At 40.3% G+C, this 24,372-nt stretch overlaps 1 protein-coding gene across 1 annotated transcript; it reads left to right on the forward strand.

Annotated features, from left to right (window-relative positions):
• Positions 1–1,179: 1,179 nt before the first annotated feature.
• rcl1 (RNA terminal phosphate cyclase-like 1) lies at positions 1,180–23,990 on the forward strand. The gene is made up of 9 exons (XM_017702944.2): positions 1,180–1,383; positions 2,700–2,771; positions 3,124–3,299; positions 5,070–5,144; positions 5,284–5,408; positions 6,217–6,342; positions 7,141–7,297; positions 21,039–21,142; positions 23,654–23,990. Exons 1-9 carry the CDS (start codon positions 1,260–1,262, stop codon positions 23,805–23,807), a joined length of 1,113 nt encoding a protein of 370 aa, XP_017558433.1. The 5' UTR covers positions 1,180–1,259; the 3' UTR covers positions 23,808–23,990.
• The last annotated feature ends 382 nt before the right edge of the window (positions 23,991–24,372 follow it).

Here is a 24,372-nt window from a genome sequence, read left to right on the forward strand (position 1 = left end):
GTCAATCACTACAGACCTCCAAACTTCATGTGGCTTTCAGATTACCTCAAGAACATCATAGAGAGCTTCATGGAATGGGTTTCCATGGCCAAGCAGCTGCATCCAAGCCTTACATCACCAAGTGCAATGCAAAGCGTGGAATGCAGTGGTGTAAAGCGCCGCCACTGGACTCTAGAACAGTGGAGACGTGTTCTCTAAAGTGACTAATCATGCTTCTCCGTCTGGCAATCTGATGGACGAGTCTGGGTTTGGTGGTTGCCAGTAGAACGGTACTTGTCTGACTGCATTGTGCCAAGTCTAAAGTTTGGTGGAGGGGGATTGTGGTGTGGGGTTGTTTTTAAGGAGTTGGGCTCGGCCCCTTAGTTCCACTGAAAGGAACTCTTAATGCTTCAGCACCAAGAGATTTTGGACAATTTCGAGCTCCCAACTTTGTGAGAAAAGTTTGAAGCCCCTTCCTGTTCCAACATGACTGCGCACCAGTGCACAAAGCAGGTCCATAAAGACATGGATGAGCGAGTTTGGTGTGGAAGAACTTGACTGGACTGCAGAGTCCTGACCATGTGCTTCTGGAAGAATGATCAAAAATTCCCATAAACATACTCCTAACCCTTGTGGAAAGTCTTTGTAGAAGAGTTGAAGCTGTTATAGCTGCAAAGGGTGGGCGGACATCATATGGATTAAGAATGGGTTTCATATGCATGTGAAGGCAGACGAGCGAACACTTTGACATATATATATATATATATATATATATATATATATATATATATATATATATATATATATATAAAACAACAGAGAGAGAGAGAGAGAGAGAGAGAGTTCAAATTTATTTAGTTCAAATTTAGCTTCCTAACAAATAAATGATTATTCCATCTAAACGATTTCCAACAAATGCAATAAAATTATCTTGGCTTTTTTTTCTGAGGGAGTTTCAGAGACATCTGGTTCGCATCACACAGCTCGGTAAGTTTCCATAAAGTAGCGCATTTCACATCAAACCTCAGTGATTCTGGTCACATCTCAACGAGATGCATATTATGCAGAAATTTGAAAAATGGGCGGAATTCCCCTTTTAAGAACATCATTTCCGACTCGCCTTGAGATTTTTTTCTAAACAGTGACTTTGGCGCCCCCTGTCGGGTGTTTGAATGAACGCACAGCGGGCTTCGCTTGGTACCTTTCTGTCCTTCGTGTGGCTCCGTAGCAGGACGCTCCTGCCCGAGGTTTACACACGTGGGTGCAGCAGCAGCAGCAGCATGGCGGCTCTCACATACGAGGGCTGTAATTTCCTCAGACAGAGGCTGGTGCTGTCCACGCTGAGCGGGAAGAGGGTCAAAATCCGAAACATACGGTCCAGAGATGACGAGCCAGGACTCCGGGGTAGGTTCAGTGTCAGAACTCAGTCACTGCTGCGACTGAGCTCCACACACGGTTAACTGAACGCTCGCTAATAAAGGAGAGAAGTTCAGCACAGTCCGGCTGTTTCGGACACATCTGACCATCGTTTTAGCTTATTTTAAGACTTTGTTGTGACTGGACGACGCTGCGTGTCCTGGCGTTGAGCTGCCTCTGCTACGCAGTGCACTTTTAAAGGGCCCATATCAGCGAAATCCTTATTTTTAACTCTAAATGTGAACAATCAAAGTTCACTACTGTTCACAACTCAGACCTCAGAGTCTACCCTCGTCAAAAGATGGTTCTTCAAGGGATTGGGTCTGTTTAGAGCCATGACTTTTGTAAAGAGTCATTTTATGCTTAAATGGTTCTCTGCATGATGAACTGGTTCTTCAGATTTACAGAGGATGTGTAGTACATGCTTCTACATAGAACCGTTTTGAAAATGCTTCTGTTTATAGCTAGCTCAGACCTGTTTTTTTGCCAAAAAAGGGCCTAAATATCCACTTTTTCTGGCTTGAGGCTTCACATTTGAATGTGGTTGTGATGTCACAAAACGTGGGTGATTGGTTGACTCTGATTGGTCTAATTTACCTACAGGCAGTTCACGAGCTCTGTGGTAGAGCCACTTAAATGTGAACACAGCACTTTTGATGATGGAGGCTATAAATGAGAAAAAAAGCAGCAACTCTGATATTTTTTGTTTATTGTGTTTATTTTTAGGATCTTCAGCTGCTTTCACGATAGCCGCTATTCTTCCTGGGGTCCAGTAGACATACCATACGTTACAAAATAGAACGATGACCGTCAATGAAACAAGTCGTACAAACACGAGTGGAGAAATAAAACACGAGCAAAAAGAAACTGAGAGAAAATAAAATATATAAAAATTAAAATATAAAATGGCATTTTCAGGCGACGAATGGAAAAATCGCACTGAAAGTAAAGGTCATTTGGCATGGCCCTCAAAGACCTTGCCAACTCTATTCTGGTAAATATCTAGCAAAGCAGCTGATCTTTTCAGCCCTACTGTACAGAACCGTTTTCTAAGAGGTTCTGTGTAGAACCACATACAACACGTTCTCCATCAATCTGAAGCTGCTGCATAGAAGAACTTACTTAACTAACTGCTGCTCTTATTGCTGTCCTGGTGGTTGTGCTGGCTAACTTGCTTTGATGTTCTCAGCAGTTTTAGCCACTGTAAGACACGTTTCTGGAGGTGTTTGTTGAGATCCCTGTATGATGTGATTTCGCCCGTGTGTTCGTAATTCAGTGCTTTAAAAACTCTTGTCTGTTTTCAGATTTCGAAGCTAGTTTCATCAGGCTGCTGGACAAAGTGACCAATGGCAGCAGAATTGAGATAAATCAAACAGGTGGGCTACAACTTTCCTCTAGCTCACCCTCAGACTTGCATGAAGCTTTTATGGAATCCTTAATTAGTCATGACTATGGGAGTTTAATTGAAGTTCACATTATAATGAATCATATCTCAGTTTTTAGTCTTTTCGAAGCAGTTTTGAGTTTCCAGTAAAATTTTCTGGTCTTGTTGAAAAGCCATACGTTGTGTGATGGTATAACCAAAAGTTCTAAAAACTCTGATTAACCATTAAAATGATTTGTATGTTAGTTTTGTATTAAAAGGATTAAAATAGACAAGATTAGCAGTGACTAGTTAAAGGAAGTGAAGGATGGAAGGTTTGAACGCTGCTCTTTTGCCCCCTCCAGGAACGGCCCTGTTCTACCAGCCAGGTCTGCTGTGTGGGGGCTCAGTAGAGCATGAGTGTAATGTTCAGCGCTCCATTGGTTACTATCTGGAGGCTCTCATCATGCTGGCCCCGTTCATGAAGAACCCACTCAAAGCCATCCTGAAGGGCGTCACTAATGACCCTATAGACCCATCAGTGAGTAACAACCCCGTTGTGGAAAAGATGCTTTGAAATTTTCAGTAATGTTGATGTAATTGAATTTATTTATTTATTTATTTATTTATTTGGGAAGGACCCGGTGGGGAAGGCATAAGGTAGCAAGCTTCAGTAGCCCAGCTGGCTAGCAGAAAAACAGAGCCAGCCTGTTTACTGCATGCTTTCCCCTTTGCTGCCTGCTGTTTTGAGTAGAGTTCCTATTTAGCTGAGATGGATGTTTTAAGGTTTCTGAGTGTGTTTTGTAGTTGGCTGTCATGGTAAGTTACTCGTTTCCAGTGTGGGAGAGCAGGTTCAGTCCCAGCGCAGAGAGGTGTATCACACTCGTCATGATGACAGTAAAATAAGAATCTTGTGCAGTATTGTTGTCCAAGTTAAACAGAATTCATTACCGACCATTCAAACCATCTCTAGTCGTTCAGACTGAAGTCCAGCTTCTCGCACGTGTTGAAGCTGCCAGACTGAAGAATGATGATGGTAGCCCTCTTATTCAAGTACAGCTCTTTAATGCCAAGATCCCTTGAGGGCTCTCTTGAAAAAGGGTTATTTCCAGCTGTGAATGTGTTTTATTGCTGAAGAAGAGTGATCATGCTGGCCAGACTGTGCTCACAGGAGACCTGTGGACAAATCGACGAGCAGCATCTTGATGCGTCTTTTTTTTCTATACAGGATTTCGTTTTCCTCACTGTGTGAGGACTTAGTAGTTTTAAAACAAAGTATTTGTAATGATACATAATGAATTTACTTCCAACATCTTTTAATAAGTCACTGTGTCAGTATAATATCTTCGAGACTGGACGCTGAATCTCAGCTCCAAAGTGTGCAAAATAACGCGAAAGCAGACTGCAGGTCACATAGCAACACAGTCTAGTAGCTACGAAAGGCAATGAGGGATTTAAGACGGAACATTTGGAAATGAATGGACTTATTTGCATTTATAAGCGGCGCAGTTGGTTTCCTGGAATGTTAAACCTGCAGTAAGAGACTGTCAGACACTGAAAAGTTGAGAAGCTGAAGTCAGCTTCTCTTTCGAGTTTTGCCGTTCCACCTTAAATGTCGCCACAAACGTTTGAACGTTGAGAGGCGTTTTACAAGAGACTTTTCTACTTGTGAGGAAAGGTTTTCTGGTGAGATGGGAGGAAAGTGGCTATAGCTGAGCTAAAGCTTAAAGCAGAGCAAAGTAAATCTGCATTTTCGTTTATATTTTTTAGCATATAGTAGGACGTTATCATGTACTGAGACATACTGGGCATAAAATGTTGTGGCACCCAAGGAGGTTTGATTTTTGTTGAAAGGACAAAATGGCTCTTCTTAACATTTGGGTTGTGACTCCTGATCTAACCGGTGCCAGTCGGATTTCTTGCTCATCCAGTTGTGTTCTTGTTATGCGTCACCACAGAATATCCGGGCACTGCACTTCCACACTTCCATCAAAATGACATTAGAAATTAAAATTTAGAAAATTGGTATTTGACGTTTGTGAATCGATTCAGAATCGTCCACGTCCACATCGCGATGCCTCTAAGAATGGATTTGTTCCCCCACCCCTAATCGTCATTGTGTATTTCACCCATTTTGCACTTAGCTTGGATATTGTTTGGGTAGAGCTTCAACTTGAATGATTGTTGTGAGGTCCTGTCTGAAGCTAATGTGCTAGATATTTGTTAGGAACTCCTGTTATGTTCTTGCATAACATGACACCTGTTCATCAAGTTTTCTGTTTCAGGGTTTTTTGTCTTTGTTGTTCTGCAGGTGGACTTATTGAAAGCCACTGCTGTTCCTCTGATGAAGATGTTTGGCATCAATGGAGAAGGTTTGGAAATAAAGGTATGGCTAGAGTCGGTACTTAATCTTCTTTGTTGAAGTTATCATGTGTCATGAACATGGCTTAAAATACTGTGATTCTGTATTTACTCTATTGCCCACCCTTATCTGTAGCCTTCTTGCTGTTGTGATTACTCTTCAGGTAGTGAAGCGAGGTATTGCGCCTAGAGGAGGAGGGGAGGTACACTTCTCCTGTCCAGTTTGCCGGGCCCTCAAGCCTGTTCTGCTCACCGACCCAGGCAAAATCAAGAGAATCAGAGGAACAGCGTATCCTTCCCCAGATCGGTCACTAGGGCTACACAGGATATGGTTTGTTAAGCATTGTGACGTGGGCCTTTGCAGCACTGGTTTCACAGAAGGCAGCTATATGCAAAAGAGCATTCTAACTAATGTTACAGTGCACTGTGAGCATCCTGACCAATCACTGTTCCAACCACTGTTCTCTGGGTCTTTTGATAAATCAAGATGTTAATGTATTTCAACAAATAGAAACATATTGACTTTACTTTCTTTACAGTGGTGCTGATGCCCATTTACACTAGTTGGAAAGTTGCAAAGTGTTTCAAATGTGCCTCAGTAAAAAAATACTTGGAAAATCTGGGATATGGGTCTTTTAATCATGTTACAATATCGGTTAGCAAATGCACTTTGAATATATTGCAAGCCGCATCGCATTCGCTCGATGTAGCGGTTTGGTCACAGTGCTAGTATGTTGTCCACTGCGGTCACCCAGTCTTTCAGCCGGCTCAGACTTTTTCTTCATCAGTATTGACTGGGCTTGATGCATTTCTGTCCAGTGTCATCATATGTGAGTGCAGTGGACTGGCAACCTGTCCAGGGTATTTCCTGCCTTCTGCCAGTTGACTGCTTGGATAGGCTCCAGCACCCAGAAGGATAAGTGGTGTAGAGTGTGTGTGTGTGTGTGTGTGTGTGTGTGTGTGTGTGTGTGTGTGTGTGTGTGTGTGTGTGTGTGTGTGTGTGTCCGTCATATATATGGTGGGATTTGCAGTGTTGAGTGTAGCTGGTGCTGTCGTACTCATCACTTGAGATTTGACCCCTTGACCCTGTATGGTAGATACTCGGTGCGTGTGTCTCCCCAGATGGCCAACAGAATAGTGGATTCAGCCAGAAGCATCTTAAACAAATTCATTCCAGACATTTACATCTACACTGACCACATGAAAGGAGCCAGTTCAGGAAAGTAAGTGTGTTTTTTTTTTTTTTTAATTATTATTATTTATTATTATTATTGTTATTATTATGCCAGTGGTGGTGGCTTTCAGTAGCACAAATTTTGTGTGTTTAATGTCAGTGCAGAAGTGCATATTGCCATTGTCACAAGAAAACGCAGTTTTTCAAATGTATTACATTTACTTTTTTATTTCTGTTTACTTATACACCTGCCCTTTACGTTGTGCGCACATCAGAGATGTCTGTTGAGCACAGAAATTAAATTAAACTGTTCATCTTGTTTGTTTGTGAAATATTGTAGTATATGTTTAGATTTAAAGTATTTTTTTAAGAGCATAACAGTAAAGTTTCTAAGATACTGTATGTTCTAAATGGATATAAAGCTCACAGAATTATAAAGCAGTGGTTCTCAACTTGAAGTCAGGAGATGGCTGATGAAAATAATTATTTTTCATGTTTTTATTATTTACTTATCTGTAAAATCCCCCAGGCCAGTGAAATGGTGAGTGGCTGTGTGAATGAACAAAGTCTCTGACTTATGCAGTTTGTAGCGTTGCTTAACAAAGTAAATAAACAAGCAACTTAATTTCACCAACTATGCGTATAAATATCTGTAATCATTAGCTTGCTGTAGTCCAGAGCTCCCACATCTGGAGCACTGGCTAATTAGTGACTTGGGTCAGCAGATCCTCAGATGGAGGATTTGTCTGATGCTTGACAGATCAGATCTCTTTGAAACATATGTTGATGCTATTCGTTGTTTCTGCCATGTTTAAGGAGATGTGCGTGATGTTCCTCCTCTGATCAGGTCTCCAGGTTTTGGTCTGACTCTGGTGGCAGAGACGGTGAACGGCACGCTTCTCAGTGCGGAGCTGGCGTCCACACCGCAGGGGCAGGGAGACCCTGTGCTTCCTGAAGAACTTGGCAAGAACTGCGCCAAGCTGCTGCTGGAGGAGATCTACAGAGTAAGTACTGCTCTGCTAGTTATTTTCCTCTGTCGTTAGCTTTCACAGCAATATGTTTCCATTGCAGTGGACAGAATGTGTATTGCTTGCACTTTTATCTGACTGAGGCCATGGCTGCTAGAAGCACTGGGGTGGCAAATCTGATTTTTATTTATTTTTTTGTCCTAATGTGACTCAGATCTGATGTTTTCAGGACTGTTTGGACTCTCGAATCTGTTTTTTTAAAAATCCGAACTGAGCCACTTTCATATGTGGTCTTAGATTGGGTACGTACCTGATTCGTGGCCATGCGACCTTAATGTGACGCTCAGATCGTTCAGTGTTACCATGGTAGCAGCGCCGAATAGAAGTGGTGGAATAGAGGTAAATAGAGGTGGAAAAGCGGCACCTCTCACCTTTTTCACCTTTGTCTCCCTCTAATAATGAACAGCTAAGAGCTGATCAGAGTTAATTATCTTCACTGCGAAGATCTGAAGCAGGTCATTTCAGGACGCCAGTTCATTCGCAGATTTGAATCACTTACCTAAACAAGTGTGAACCATCATGTCAGAGGGATCGGATTTGAGCAAGAAATCGGATTTGCAGGGCGTTTCCCAGGCGATGAAACCTGAGTTTGTGTTTAGTGAGAGGTGCTGCGGCTGTGATGTATGGTCACAGTTTATGTTCCATACTGTGACATTTACTCAAAGTTAGTTTCCATATTTCTAACTGCTTTTGCTAAACAAAGATTTGATGTTCCTTTCGTTAACTCTCGGAGTGTGATGTGTGTATTCATCATGGAATTACTTTTTTCCCTAAAAACATAAATGTTCTTTATAAATTAGGTTCTTGGAATATATTATTATAGCTATGAAACATGCTAAATGTAGTGCTGCAAGCTAGTTTTAGTCAGTCGGTGGCCAGCAACGCAGCTTTATTAATGTTATTGATTCATACTTTTTTAGTAATAATAAATGGCAACCTTTGCCCCTGCACTTTTGGAAGTGTGGAGCCGTCTCTGACTTGGGCGATAACATAGCAGTCACTCCCCTTTCCATACAGTCCATACATGGAAACTAAACCCATTTTGAAATAGTTTTTGTGATGTCATTAGAACTAGTGTGTTTACATATATCCACTGTCATGGCCTATAGCAGTTTAGCTCCACCCATTCATACTAAAGTTATGTAGTGTTTCAGCCCAGACCGCTTTTTAATGAGGCATGATGCAGGGTAGCCAATCAGAACAGAGGTCATTGACCCATACCAGTAACAAAAATAGCCTATTTAATAAGGGATAAAGAGAGGCTGGAAAATGCTCAAGAATTGTGGTCTATTTTTGTTTTTTTGGCTACACAGACATCATGCATACACCTCAGCATAAGAGAGTGTAGGATATGGGCCCTTTAATATTTTGCTTTTTTTCCAGCCAAAATGTTCCTTTTTTCTCTTTAAAAGAACAAGTGGAGCATATTTACGGTGGGCAAAATTGTCCCAAGTATAAATCAAACACAAAACACCACAAAATGTCAACGCAGTGTTATCAGTGCATCTGCCTAAAGTTATGTTAGACAGCCTGGCTTTCCCTGTGAGAGCTCAGTATTTGGTTATTTGATTTAAGCAAAATACAGCAGTCTCTTCCTTGGACTCTGGAAACTCTTAGTCATACTGCACTAGTGTTATACTGTGACTGTTGTCATTCTGCATAGGCCTCAATTTAGCAAGGCATGCATATCAAGACACATGACTTGTTCAAGCAAAACACTGCACAGTGTTGCTTTCAGGCTCTCTGAACAGCTGTAGTGTCCCGTGGCCCAACAGTCCTCCGTGGCCGTTAACCTGTCCTCAGTCCAGGGGTGGATGGTACACGTCGACTATAACAGAATGCCCCTCACAGTGTGGTGAACGAGTCAGCAGGAGCCCACAGTGTTAACAGCAGGGTGTGCAGAGACTCTTTAACACTGACACTCTCAGCCAGTCTGCTGAGTCATGCTGAGGGGCTGAAACCTTTTAAAGGAGGTCTCTCTCTCTCTGTGTCTCTCTCTGTGTCTCTCTCTGTGTCTCTCTCTGTGTCTCTCTCTCTCTCTCTCTCTCTCTCTCTCTCTCTCTCTCTCTCTCTCTCTCTCTCTCATGCTTTCTCTCAATCTCTATCATTGTCATTCATTGTCATGACGTTGTGTAAAACAAATAAAAACAGAAAACGATGATTTGTAAATCCTTTTCAACCTATATTCAATTGAATACACTACAAAGGCAAGATATTTAATGTTCAAAATTGTTTTATAGTTTTTTGTGAATATTCACTCATCTTGAATTTGGTGCCTGCAATACATTCCAAAGAAGTTGGGACAGGGGCGTGTTTACCACTGTGTTACATCACCTTTCCTTTTTACAACACTCAATAAGCGTTTGGGAACTGAGGACACTAATTGTTGAAGCTTTGTAGGTGGAATTCTTTCCCATTCTTGCTTGATGTACAACTTCAGTTGCTCAACAGTCCGGGGTCTCCATTGTTGTATATTGCGCTTCATAATGTGCCACACATTTTCAATGGGAGACAGGTCTGGACTGCAGGCAGGCCAGTCTAGTACCCGCACTCTTTTACTACGAAGCCACACTGTTGTAACACGTGCAGAATGTGGCTTGGCATCGTCTTGCTGAAATAAGCAGGACGTCCCTGAAAAAGACGTTGCTTGGATGGCAGCAGATGTTGCTCCAAAACCTGTATGTACCTTTCAGCATTAATGGTGCCTTCACAGATGTGCAAGTTACCCATGCCATGGGCACTAACACACACACCCCCATACCATCAGAGATGCTGGCTTTTGAACTTTGCTCTGATAACAATCCAGACAGTCCTTTTCCTCTTTGGCCCGGAGGAAACAACGTCCATGATTTCCAAAGCCAATTTGAAATGTGGACTCATCAGACCACAGGACACTTTTCCACTTTCCGTCAGTCCATCTCAGATGAGCTCGGGCCCAGAGAAGCCGGCAGCGTTTCTGGATATTGTTGATATATGGCTTTCGCTTTGCATGGCAGAGTTTTAACTTGCACTTGTAGATGGAGCAACGAACTGTGTTCACTGACAGTGGTTTTCTGAAGTGTTCCTGAGCCCATGTGGGAATATCTGTTACAGAATGATGTCGGTTTTTAATGCAGTGCCACCTGAGGGATCAAAGAACAATAAAGTTTATCCGTTTAAACATTAAAATATCTTGTCTTTGTAGTGTATTCAATTGAATATAGGTTGAAAAGGATTCGCAGATCGTTGTATTCTGTTTTTATTTGTTTTACACAACGTCCCAACTTCACTGGAATTGGGGTTGTAGTTTTACATCTTTCTCTTTCTTTCTCTTTCTTTGCGTTCTTCCTTTCTTTGTCTTTTTTGGTTTTCTCTGAGTCTCACTCTCATTTTCTGTCTCTCATTCTCTCTCCTCTCCCTCTCTCTTTTGTGCTTTCTCTCATCTTTGTTTTTTGTTCTTTATTTAGTTTTACAGCTTTCTTTCTTTCTTTCTTTCTTTCTGTCTTTCTTTCTGTCTTTCTGTCTTTCTACTTGCTTTCTTCTTTTGTTTGTTGTTTTTCTCTCATCTAACTTTTTTGTTTCTCTCATTATCTCTCTCCCCCTCTCTCTATATTCTTTCTCTTTGTTTCTCTTTACTTGCTTTCTTCCTTTCTTTCTTTTTTCTCTCTCGTCTAACTTTTCTTTTTTGTTTCTTTCTCTCTCATTTTCTTTGTCTTGCTGTCATTTTCTCTCTTTCTCTCTCTCTCCTCCTCTCCCTCTTTTCTTTCTCTCTGTCTGTCCTTCTCTTTTCTCTCTCCTCTCCCTCTCTCTCATATACACTCTCTCCCTCTCTCTCGTGCTTAATCTCTCATCTTTATTTTTTCTTTATTTTGTTTTGCATCTTTCTTTCTCTTCCTTTCTTTGTCTTTTTTTTTCTCTCATCTAAATTTTATTTTTCTCTCTCACCCTCTGTCTCTCACTTTTTTCTGTTTTATTTATTTGTTCCTTCTATATTGTTTTTTTCTCTTTTTCTGTTTTCTCTTTCTCACTATTTGCTTCACTCTCTTTCTCTCCACATTGTCTTTTGTCACTTTTTCTTTTTCTTTCTCGCTCTTTCTTTCATTCTTTACTCTGTTTCTTTACTTTTTCTTTCTCTTTCTTTACTTTTTTCACTTTCCTTTGCTTCTCTCTCCCTCTCTCTTGCTTTTTCTGTCTCATTTTATCATTGTTCCTTCTATATTGTCCTTTTTTCTTTTCTTTTTCACTTTTTTCTTTCCTTCTCTTCCTTTTTCACTTTCTTTTACTGATCAGGTAGCTTGCTAGCTCTGTTATGCTAGCTAGGGTGGTCTCTCGCTCTCTTTCTCTCTCGCTCTCGCTCTCTTTCTCTCTCGCTCTCGCTCTCTTTCTCTCTCGCTCTCTTTCTCTCCCTCTCGCTCTCTTTCTCTTTCTCTCCCTCTCGCTCTCTTTCTCTCTCTGTCTCGCTCTCTTTCTCTCTCTCTCGCTCTCTTTCTCTCTCTCTCGCTCTCTTTCTCTCTCTCTCTCTCGCTCTTTCTCTCTCTCTCGCGCTCTCTCTCTCTCTCTCTTTCTGTCTTGCGCTCTCTCGCGCTCTCTTTCTCTCTCTCGCTCTCGCTCTCTTTCTCTCGCTCTCGCTCTCTCTCTCTTTCTGTCTCGCGCTCTCTCTCTCTTTCTGTCTCTCTCTCTCTCTCTCTCTCTCTCTCTCTCTCTCTCTCTCTCTCTCTCTCTCTCTCTCTCTCTGCAGGGGCATGTGCTTTTTTTTGTAGACAAATAGATGGGCTCTCTGATTGGCTGAACAGGGAGGCAGGGGGGATTGTGGGATAAAAGTTAATATTTGAAGCATTGGGTTCTTCGACATGCTCCACGACCACCAGCCCTGTGCGTGTGTGAGTGCGTATGTGTGCGTGTGTGTGTTTGCTCTGTGGTTAATCAGTGGCCTGTGGCCAGTCTGTGTAGTAAACAGCTTCTGGACACAGACACATGCGTTACGTTTAATGGGAGCAGATGGGGAAAACTTGGACATAATGTAAGTTCACTTTGCTTTTTCCTCTCTGGCTTTGATCTGAACTGATGTATGGAGTGATTTTCTTAAGGAATGTCCAGAAATGTCTGTGTTTGTCCAGTTTAGTGGTAAATTAGCTTTTATTTGTTATGATTCATTCACTAAGTAAATATAAATCAGTGTAAGCCACAATATGGATCTGCTGCTAAATTCTGAAGAGGCTGATTTCAAATACAATGCAAACCAAAGAACACTCCAGTCTTATCTGTCGTACGTTCTTCTGTCGTTAATAGCTTTATAACACTGTCATACGCTCATTGAGAATCTCTTTCTGTGGGATCAGATGAGTTTCATGGCTTCCATAACTTTTTGGTTTATGCCATTTGAAAGTGTTGCCTGTTCTTTACATTGTGCATTTAATGGTGAATGCACCAATAGAAGTAGAGTCCAAAATGGCTTGTAACTAAATCTTGTTCCATTACTCTACACAAATCCATGTCCATTGTCTGAAATTCATATATCTGAGATGTCTTGGACCCATATGTTGTTTGAGCTTGTCTGAGCACAAATCTAAAGCATGTTTAAAAATATGGTTAAATAGTGATTTCTCACTTTTCATTAAAGTCAGTCTTAAAGTCACTTGGGATTACTAAATGTGATAAAACAATAGAAAACCCACTTTTGATTGTGAAAAGTTTGGAAATTCTGTGTATTTGTAACATTCAAATGGGTACTGTTAGAAAGTCGTCTTTTCAGACCATTCAAAACAAGTTGTAAGGCAAGTTCAGAGGTCTTTCCATATCATACGAAATGTAGCTGTTGGACACATGGATCAATTCTTTTTCCTTCTCCTATTATTATTTTTTTTCATGATGACAGCCATTTGCTTTTCCATTCCAGAAAAAGTGACTCGGGTGACGTCACATTGTTGGCTTTCCTCTGTGATATTGGAACGTTGTTATCGGCAGATAATTGCTTAAAAAGAAATAATCGTGTCAGAGTTGACGGAGATAGAGGAGAAAGACGGGCACAGTGTCTGATGTTCATGAGTTTTGCTTTTGTGATCGACCCCTGAGGCCCCATCCACTGGTTGTTGTTCTAGTTGACAGCGCTGCCTCCATTTTAGAGCAGTTGACATGTAACTTAAATCAGAGTTTTGGCAAATATGGCAGCTCTTGATTGAATTTTTTTTTTATCTTGGTCCTAAACTGCCTTGTTTTTCCTTTTTTTCCACCTTTATTCTATCATATCCATTGGTAACATGTCTGACCAGAGATTGCAAATAAAATGTCCCCTACACAAATGGAATTTGTAGGAAAAACAAAGTTGACACAGTAGGTAAAATGCCAAGAAAAACAGAAATAAGTGATTTGTTAACAGGTTATTTCATTGGAAACGGCACAAAGTGGAGAGATTTAATGTTTTACCTTATCAATTTGGTTGATTTTTGGAAATGCAGTACTGTGCGAAAGGCTTGGGCACCCAAAACACATTTTCAGAATCTGTTTATTTGTGTAGTTTGTGTTTATTTGCTGTGAAGTGTTAATATTTGAATAAACAAAACAAATATATATAGTAAGTGATTTTCTGGATATTGTTTGTTTAAGCATTTCCAAGCCTCTCCTCGAGGAAGCCCAGTATTACAGTATTATATGTAGTTAAAAAGCAGCTCCTGGTTTGACCAATCAGTGCTCAGTAAATTGAGCTCATGATGTAATTGATGATATTAACAAGTCTCTGTGGCGGCTGTGAAAGTGTCAAGGAAAAATATGGACCCAAGAAATTCTTGTTAGTTTTTATTGTTTTTATGTTTATTTGAATTATGAATGTGACTTTATTCTAATGTATATTGTGATAAACTCACTGCTGAGGTCAATTGTTTAAAAATTTGCTTAGATGCCTAAAACTTTCACACAGTACTGTATATGCCAATTGTGCTACTTTAATGCTTGCAAGCCATTCCAAAAAAGTTGGGACAGGGGCAATGCAAAACTGGGAAGTTTGCAGAATGATAAAAAAAAAAAAAAAAATTTCACAGGTAAACGGGTGAATTGGCAACTGGAGATGTGATCATGATTGGGCATAAAAGGAGCATATCCGAAAGGCCTAGTCATTTACAGCCAAGGATGGGTTGAGTTTCACTAAATATGTAAGCGAATAGTCTGTCTAGCGTACAGAATATAAGCAAAGGATTCAGGGAATCCAGAGAAATCTCTGCACGTAACGGACAATATTGAAGGTTTTTTAACCGTCAGTTGTTCAGATAGCAGTGCATTAAAAACAGATGTTTCTCTAAAGCATATAACTACATGGGCTCAGGTAGAATTCCGAAAACATTTGTCAGTAAACAGATGATCCCGGCACAACTGCGAGTTAAAAATCTCCTACACAAAACAGAAGCCCTATATCAAAAACATTCAGAAACGCCATTGACCTCTCTGGGCTGAAGCTCATCTGAGAGACGGGTGCAGAGTGTAAATGTGTGCTTCCAGATTTGGCTTCCAGATTTGGAATTAATGTATGCCATGTTCTCTAGGCCAAAGAGGGAAAGGCACCATCCCGATCGTTACAAATGCAAAGTTCAAAAGCCTGCGTCTGTTATGGTATGGGAGTGTGTTGGTGGGTAACTTGCATCTGTGGAGTGCGCAATTAATGCTGAAGGGCACATGAACATATTGGGGCAACAAATGCTGCCGTCTAGACATCTTTTTCAGTGACATCACCAAGCCACATTCTTCATGTGTTACGACGTGGCTTTGTAGTAAGAGCTATCTTCCATTGAAAACACATGATGCATTATGTAGCAAAATATACAACAACATACACCTACACCTGGTTCCTAAACGGTTAGAGAGAACTTCTGGTAAATATGTTCCTGTCCCAGCCTTTTTGGAACATGTTGCAGGCATCAAATTTAAAATAAGTGCATAAGTTAATTAGTTGAAAGATTGAATACATTGTCTGCAGGTTCACGTCTTGAGAAAGAATGTGCGTTTTTCTTTACTTGAACATGGGCCGATTAATTTCGCAGAATATTTCTGAGTGACGCAGAGTGTTTTGTGAGTGAGCTGGCAGGCTGCTTATTTCACTCACGTCGTGTATCAGGTCTTATCATCTTCTTGTGTGCTTTTCCATTCTTACTAGTCCATATGGTGGATTTCTTGTGATAGCCTGCTTCAGTCCTATACGCTAGGCTTCAACTTCAAACTCCCTGCCTGTTCATTTTATTACCTTCTTTATTCTTTTTTTTTTTTCTTTTCTTTTTTTTTTATTCACTGAAAAAGTCAGCCAGTCTCATGGCTTCTCAAGTTGGGGTATGCCGTTATGAGGACTCAACAATGGAGCTCAGTGTGAGGGTGGGCTAATTGAATTTGAGCGTTGCCGTTGCACGAAACAAATGACGAATATGACAGGAAGCACGAGGTAAGGGGTCCGTAGATGCGGTCACAGGATCATAGCTAAGGTTTATGTAACAATGTCAGAGATCAGTGTTATTTTTTTTTCCTTGCTAAAATGGTAGTGCTGAGGTGATGTATCATTTTTTAGTTTCAGTAATGCTATTTCTACTTTTCTCTTTTAACGTTGTTCCGATTGTTTGTTTTAACTGTAAATGTTTTGTCAAAGCTGAGAGTTCGTTTTTTTTATTTTGTGTTACAAACTATGGATACACTGACATGTGAATGGTGAGTCCATGCTAGATATCCTTTATTTTCCATGTACATACCTGCAAAAGCTGATGCATTTCTAAACTGTAGAATTTGGGACCACCTGGGTTAGGATTAAGTGGGAAATATAACATTTGATTAAATAGACACATTTATTTATGTTACGTGCAGGTAATGTGGGCTTTTAAAGGAAAGAGGCAAAACAACTTGAAATTGTTGGCTAAGATGCTGTTTGGACAGCAAGCATGTTGGCTAGCGCAGTTGCCAGTCTGGCTTAAGTTTAAGTTACAGATCACGTTCCTTTAACAGGTACTAGAACTTCAGTCCCATTAGTTATTATGCTCGCTAAGTAACAAAGGATATGATGAAGATATTATCATGGTACTTGAACATGTTTTCATAATACACACACTATGCATCACAATAATTTTTGACAAATTTAGTAAGTTGTACCAGACAAAGTAGAACATGTGGTGCCACATATTTAGGGAAAACAAACAATAGTAATAAATTTAAGGCTACAAAGGTTTTGATTCAGTACTCACTAAATGCTGTACTATATGTACTACATCCAGTTTAACATGCCTTTTTATATAACATTATTATTCTAAGGGTAATAATGCACTAAAATAAGTAATATGCAGGTTTTTTTAAAGGGCCATATTATGAAAAATTTTGTGAATTTTTGTGAATTTTTCTTACTTTCAGTTTTCTTTCTGAAAAGCGTTTGAAGGAGTTTTAAAACGTATGGTTCACTCCTGAGGCCGTGCAGTTAATTTTTAGAAACTAAGCATTTGGAATTCCCATTTGGAATTTGTGATGTTATTAAAATCAACACCATTTATATTTATATGTATATTTTGTTATTACATCAGTTTAGCTCTGCCCATTCACGCTGAAGCTATACACTCACTGGCCACTTTATTAGGTTCAGTTCAGTTGCTTGTTAACACAAATAGCTAATCAGCCAATCACATGGCAGCAACTCAGTGCATTCAGGCATGTAGAGGTGGTCAAGACAACTTGCTGAAGTGCAGACCGAGCATCAGAACGGGGAAGAAAGGGGATTTAATGACTTTGAACGTGGTGTGGTTGTTGGTGCCAGACAGGCTGGTCTGAGTATTTCAGAAACTGCTGATCTACTGGGATTTTCACACACAACCATCTCTAGGATTTACAGAGAACGGTCCGAAAAAGAGGAAATATCCAGTGAGCGGTCAGTTGTGTGGACGAAAATGCCTTGTTGATGGGAGAGGTCAGAGGAGAATGGGCAGACTGGTTCCAGATGATAGAAAGGCAACAGTAACTCAAATAACCAACCAAAATCTCTGAGGAACGTTTCCAGCACCTTGTTGAAAGTCTGCCACAAGGAATTAAGGCAGTTCTGAAGGCAAAAGGGGTCCAACCTTTTACTAGCAAGGTGTACCTAATAAAGTGGCCTGTGAGTTCAACCTTGACTGTTTTTTGAATGAGGTATAACTCAGGGCAGCCAATCGGAACAGCTCATTTACATACATCAGTCTTAAAGACATCGTTACAAAAACAGTCTGTTTAATTCTAAGGGATGAACAGAGACTGGAAAGTGGTCAGGTTGGTGTGGTTTTGTGGTTTAGTGGATAACACTCTTGCCTTCCATGCAGTAGACTGGGATTCAATTCCCTGCCTGGGCAAGGACCCTATACTACTGATGAGTCCTTGGGCCAGACTTCTAACACTACCTTCACCTATGTGTGTAAAATGATCAAATTGTAAGTCACTCTGGATAAGAGCATCTGCCAAATGTCATAAATGTGAATGTACAAGTGAATTGTAACCAAAAATGTTAGAAACTGCTGGAGTGTATGAAACAATAATAGCAACATGAACTTATTTTGTACAGTTGTAGAAAATACAATAGCACAAACACAGAAAGCTCTAGTTTTATATTCTTATCCATTTTGCTGTTACCAATGTGGACGTGTATTCTCACCAGCTACTCCGGGGGCAGAGCTTTATCAGTTACAGGGCACGAAGACTGTGAATGTATTGTCGATGAGACTTTGGGTCTGATGGGTTTAACTGCACTTTGGCATCGACTAGTTGCTTCAGGTTGTTTTCACATAGGTTTAAACCTAAAAAGAAGAACAGTCTAATCAAAGCAAGCTTTGTCAGGTTTGTGAGACACTTAAAGACATAGACTTCATAAACCCGTTAAATGCCCATATTCCCATGTAGAATAATAAGCCTAATGATGTAAAAAGTTTGGGAATTCAAGGGGCTAATGCAAACTTGTCATCTGCTATGATGATATATGTTAAATATAATTATATTAAGTTATCAGTACTGCCCAGCCCTAATGTGTGGGTGTGTGAAGGGGCATATCTTGTGGCTCAGGATCTTTTGGGACTTTTCCACCAGCATGTCTGGCTAATACACACCTGTTTACCTCATCAGCATCAAGCCGTTCCCATTGTTAAATACTAAGCTCCAGTCAAGTGGAGTCAGATTCTCACATTGTTAGTTGAAGATTAGGTGCTTCTTCCATCAGGCAACACCAGAGGAACATGGAGCTTTCAGCCACAGCGGCCAAAAGAAATCAGGGCCTGTTAACGTTAAGGATGCTCATATATGAAAGAAGGTAACTTACAATTGAAATGCATTTCTCCATATGATGATATTGTAATGGAGTCATACTGTTTACCTGAGTCTAGACTTATTGCTTTCCTCTTGCTTAATAATTTGAATATAATTACATAAATACATACTTGATTACACAGTAAGTGATGTAATGAATTGCATAACATTTACAAGTTATTTACTTTCTGTGCAGTTAATATAGTTTTTAAAGTAAAGAGGCAAAATGACTTGAACCTGTTGGGTAGGATGTTGTGTGGACAGCATGTATGTTGGCTAGCGGAGTAGCCAGTCTGCCTTGGGTTTAAGTTACAGATCTCATTTCTTTAAAATGTACAAAAACTTCAACTGGATTAACTATTATGCTAACTAACTAGCTAACTAACTAGCTAACTAAACTGCAGTTTTAAAGTTGTTTTGATCCTATTTTGCACCACATTTAGAGCACATAGTTCGTCTGTCTAGGGTTGGGCATTTATCATGAAACTAAATGGCATTTTTACAATACACAATCATCATGATATTCAGTTTTTCTGAGATTTAATAAGATGTAACAGACAAAACAGAATATGTAGTGTATAAAAAGTAAATAAAACTGGAATGGTTTTATTCAATATTTCACACACTGTACTGCACTAAAGTCAGTTAAACAGGCCTAATCGCACTCGCTTTGTAATGAAACCTAGTCTCATGTTCTTTACTGTTGATATGCTTTTCTGAGCAGATTATGGATATCATAGCACAGTTTATCACGATAATGATAAAATATCGTCCTATTGCCCACACCTAGTTCTGTCAGTCAGACTCAAGGCCTCATTCTTTACAGCCATGTTGAACCTTTTGTTTTAGTAAGGTTTACTTTTACTATGCAATGCTAGCAGCTAACAGGAGACATCAGAACATCAGAGCCATATAATATAATAAATAAAATCGAAATTAATGCAGTTATCTGCTTACTTTTATCTACCTTTAGATTTGATCTTCACTTGTGAAATGTGATAAATTCTGGATGTTAACTTTATCCTTGAGGTTATGCAGGTTTCTCAGTTAAAGATCTCTTCATTATTCTGGACGCATGGAACATTTCTTTACAGCTCTTCTAATGTCCCCCTAATTATTTGAAATGTTAAGTTGCACAAGACGAGCATATGAGAATCACTTTATACACTAAAAACATTGATCGCAAACACTAATTCATAAAGCACGCCATGCTTTTCTTCTTGTTGGAGCTTCTAAGGGTAACAGAGGTGTGGTATTACAGAGTCATGTGCTGGAGAGATATAACTAAACAAGAACAGAGAGAGAATGCTTCTCTCAGGTTTGTTTGCCTACTTGCTGTCTTGCTGAAGTTTGCCGTTGAGCTGGTCAGCACATCTCTCCTCCGTATCCCATCAGTGGCCGTAAGCTTATGTCAACAACGGAGCCTCAGTTCCTTTATATGATTATGTGATTAAATCATATGCAAGCTGAGCAGATGTTCTCACAGCAGCACTAAACTGGGCACGTGAGTGGTCCAGCCCAGACTAGCCCCTGTGTCCTAACACAAGGCCTGTATATTCACAGTAATGGGGAAAATGGCCTTGCTAAGCCGTCCAACATTCCTCCACCAATTAGAATGTCCTCGAGGAGGAAAACATGACCCATATGTCACTGTCTAGACTTGGCCTAGAACTGAGCTTCTCCCTAGAAATATTCGATAGCCCAGTTGATAACTGATGTCGATATTGTCGCTATTGGAACAAAAATTTATCTTCAAAATTAAACTAAAGAAAAAAACATAACTTTTAATGGAAGTTGATGTTACAAGATTTTTCTTGATTTGAAGTCATTTTGGACCATTTCTGTTAGTCTGTTCATTATGAAATTTTAACTCAATGCAAAGAGTAAATAAGTTTTTAAATTATGCCAAAAATATGCAAAGTTTTGCGTAGTAACAATATAATAATACTAATATAACTTTGTAATAATGCAGTTTCCCCTGCCACAGCTGAAAGGATGACTTGCATAACTGCAACTGTATCATGGAAAACCACAGTTTGTTTCAATTATCTGGGCCCAAAAATTATATATACATGTATGCAAAAAACCCACTGTGGTCAAATTTTGTTGATTTTTTTCAGTGAAGATAAGTGAACAGATTTTCTGCAGAGGACACTTTTGCACATTAAATGCACAATTAATGTTTATTTGCTTAAATGAACAAATTCGGGGTTACAAAAAGGAAAAAGTGGCCTGTGCAAAAATAATGGCACCCTTCGGCTTCTACATTTTTAAAAAATATATTGAACTCCTGTGCACTAAAATTAGCATATTTTATTAACTTACGTCGCTTATTTTCACTTTGAAGATCAACACAACGTCCTTTGACTGGGGGTGTTCAGACTTTAACTTTTATCTGTAAACGTGAATGTTTTCATAAATAATGTTTATGAATACATGAAGTAATGCTGATCTCTCTTTCCAGGGTGGCTGTGTGGATTCAAACAACCAGAGTCTGGCTCTTCTGTACATGACGTTAGACCAGCAAGATGTTTCCAAAACTCTCCTGGGTCCCCTCTCCCCATACACGTGAGTCTTTCTTTCTTTCTCCCCCGTCACTCACGTCTCTCGCTCTCGCTCCTCTTCATTGCTCCCCTCCATCTCATTTTACTGTGTGCCGGACAAAGGTCGCAGATCAAAGGAAAAAACGGTGTAAACATCACCTTATTTGGGGGAGAAAACTTGCATTTTCCATTGACCTTTGCGCACTTATCTGTTCAGTCTTTTCAGTTTGGGCCCCTTCGGTTTTTCTGTTTTTCTTTTGCTGCTGTGTGTCTGTGAGTGGAAGGTACTGACTCTTCTAGGGATTTTACCAGTCATTTTGACCATTAGTGAAGTGATCGGCATTTTAAGTGAAGTTCATACAATAAAAGTGGACTTAAAGGGGAATTCCACTGATGATGTAAGTAATGTAAAAGCATTTGACTTTTTTTTTTTTTTTTTGCCATCTCATTTCAAGGTCAGAAACCGTCTGAATGATTAGTTCACTTACATGATGACCAAATGGGTGAACGCAGTGCAGTTTTCAAGGCATCGATCAATAAATGTCAAACCATCTATAGAACAGTTGTTAAAAAGTGTGGCTAAACAGAAACGAGGAGCTGTTTAGAAGGCCTGTCACAATTATTACATAATCGCTTAATCTCACTTATTTGAGATGATCGCAGTTATTTAAGCTGACTGCAATCATTTTTCACAGTTGTTAGGTTTCCCAGTCATATAAAGCCACAAGCACAGTGTCAATTGGGTGTGTATTGGTGTAATTCCCCTTTAACCATAATAACTAATTGTAGCCTTTCAAGGAGTGCAAAATCACTGCTGTTAAAAAGTTTTAATAACAACTCTGTTGTCTGTCAATGAAGATGTAACCACCTGTTTTAATTTACACCAACCAGCCACTTCATCAAGTATACCACCGTATTTTTACACTCATTATCAGCTCCACTTATCATGTAGGTGACTTCCATAGTTCTACAGTTACAGACTGTAGTCCATCTATTTCTCTTCAGACTTCAGCCCCCTTTCACCCTGTTCTTCAGTGGTCAGGACCACCACAGAGCACTTATCATTTGGGTCGTGAATCAGTGTGTGTTGCACTGGTGCAAGTGGATCAGACACAGTAATGCTGCTGGAGTTTTTAAACACCTTAGTGTCACTGCTGGACTGAACCATAAATATCCAGCCGACACCATCCTGTGACCACTGATGAAGGCTACCATGTCTGACTTCACATCTATAAGACGGCCCAACAATGTAGGAGGGTCTAATAGAGTGAACAGTGAGTGGACACTGTTTAAAAACTAACACACCACCACCATTTGAGTGTCACTGCAGTGCTGAGAATGACCCACCACCCAGATAATGCCTGCTCTTTGGTTGTCAAAGTATCAAGAGAAACAGATGGACTGCAGTCTGTAACTGTAGAACTACAAAGTGCAGCTGTTTGGTAAGTGGAGCTGATAAAATGGACAAAGTGTGGCTATGAGGTAGGTGTACTCAGTAAAGTGGTTGGTCAGTGTAGTGTTGCCATTTTTCTCTCTGCCACCACTGAATGTGCAGACAAGTAAAATGCTTTACAGTGTCTTTAAAGGAAGATGCTCCACAGCCTATTTAATTTTTGAAGAACTTTCTGTATTTGTGCTGTGAGGCACCTCAGAGGTCTTCTTGGAGCTGAATTGCCCGTCAGTCGACCGTGAACTGTCCATTTTCAGTTATCATGGTACCGGTGCTGTGTCCTGATCAAGTACAGTACTATGATAACTGAAGATTGGCAGTGCCAACACAATGCTCTTCCTCTCAGCCAAGCAGCATGTTTGGTAGGTTTGAGTCACATTGGCCAGCTAGTCTGCTACTGACCATGTTTTCACGTGAGTAATGGATTATGGGGTCTTTTAAACCAGCTGACATGTGGGATGTTGTTCTTTGAGACAGACAGACAGACAGACAGACAGACAGACAGACAGACAGACAGACAGACAGACAGACAGACAGACAGACAGACAGACAGACAGACAGACAGACAGACAGACAGACAGACAGACAGACAGACAGACAGACAGACAGACAGACAGACAGACAGACAGACAGACAGACATTTATTGAATCTGTTGAATTGCATGACCAGCAGGTCTCAGGATATTGGCTTTTCTTGTACATTGTCCTCATTTCAGTAAGTATATTTAATGTGTCCTGAACTTTGGTTTTGGCCAGTTTTTCATTTCGGGGCATATGTTCTGAAACTCTAGACAAACTGTTGATTATGCCACTGTATTTCCCCCAATGTGCCCTAGCTTTGTGAGAGGTGCTAATACGCACACGTTGTCCCAGGTCATGGTCAGTCATGACGCAGAAAGCTCGGCAAGACCAAAGCAACCTCTGACCCACTGTCTGCCCCCCGTCCACCGATACATAGATGTTGGCCTTCTTTTAGGTCTGTGATGCCATGTGTGTTTGTACGTGCAAGAAACAGCAAGGTTGGTTTTTGGTTTGAGCTGGAAAGTGCAGTACATTCTTGCACTGAAACAATGTTATGTCCTGTAGGATCGAGTTCCTCCGGCACATTCGGGACTTCTTCCAGATCATGTTCAAGATCGAGACGCAGAAAGCGGACGAGGATGAACAGAAAGGAGGAGATAAAGTCCTGATGACCTGCGTTGGAGTGGGATACAGCAACATCAGCAAGAGCCACAAATAAAGACTCATAACTCCACACACCAGCGATGTTCTTCAAGGTTCCTCACATCATAGAAGCCCTTTGTATTACTGTTATTCTTTAGTTTTGCTTTTTTCTCTTTCTATTAAAGTAAGTTTTTTTTTTAAACAAATAATGTACAGCTGTTTTAGAAGATAACTGAAAAAAAGAACAGATCAACAACAACAATTGTGTGTGTGGTATTCCTTGTGGTTAGGTGTAAATCGTGTTGAATGTAAAACTGTGCCTGGTACATTGAGTGAGTTTCCTGGACAGGGATCAAGGCTAGTCCTGGACTAAAGTTCCCTTTCAATTGAGGATCTTTGTTCAATTAAGAGTTCCACTGCTCCACACCCCAAAACTAGGGGGCTTTATATTCTTCTAACTGATACTTTGCATCCTTGAGGAAATGTAGACCGTATTAGGCTTAATCCCTGTCCAGAAAACCAATTCTATATATCCAGACAACCCTTTTATAGAGCAAGTTTAACCCAGTTCAGTTGTGCACACTAGTGCCATAGAAAACTGTTGACCTTTAGAATGGGACGCTCTGGACCAGCCAAAGGTC

The sequence above is a fragment of the Pygocentrus nattereri genome, chromosome 23 (genome assembly GCF_015220715.1).
Source record: "Pygocentrus nattereri isolate fPygNat1 chromosome 23, fPygNat1.pri, whole genome shotgun sequence".
NCBI classification, from domain to species: domain Eukaryota; kingdom Metazoa; phylum Chordata; class Actinopteri; order Characiformes; family Serrasalmidae; genus Pygocentrus; species Pygocentrus nattereri.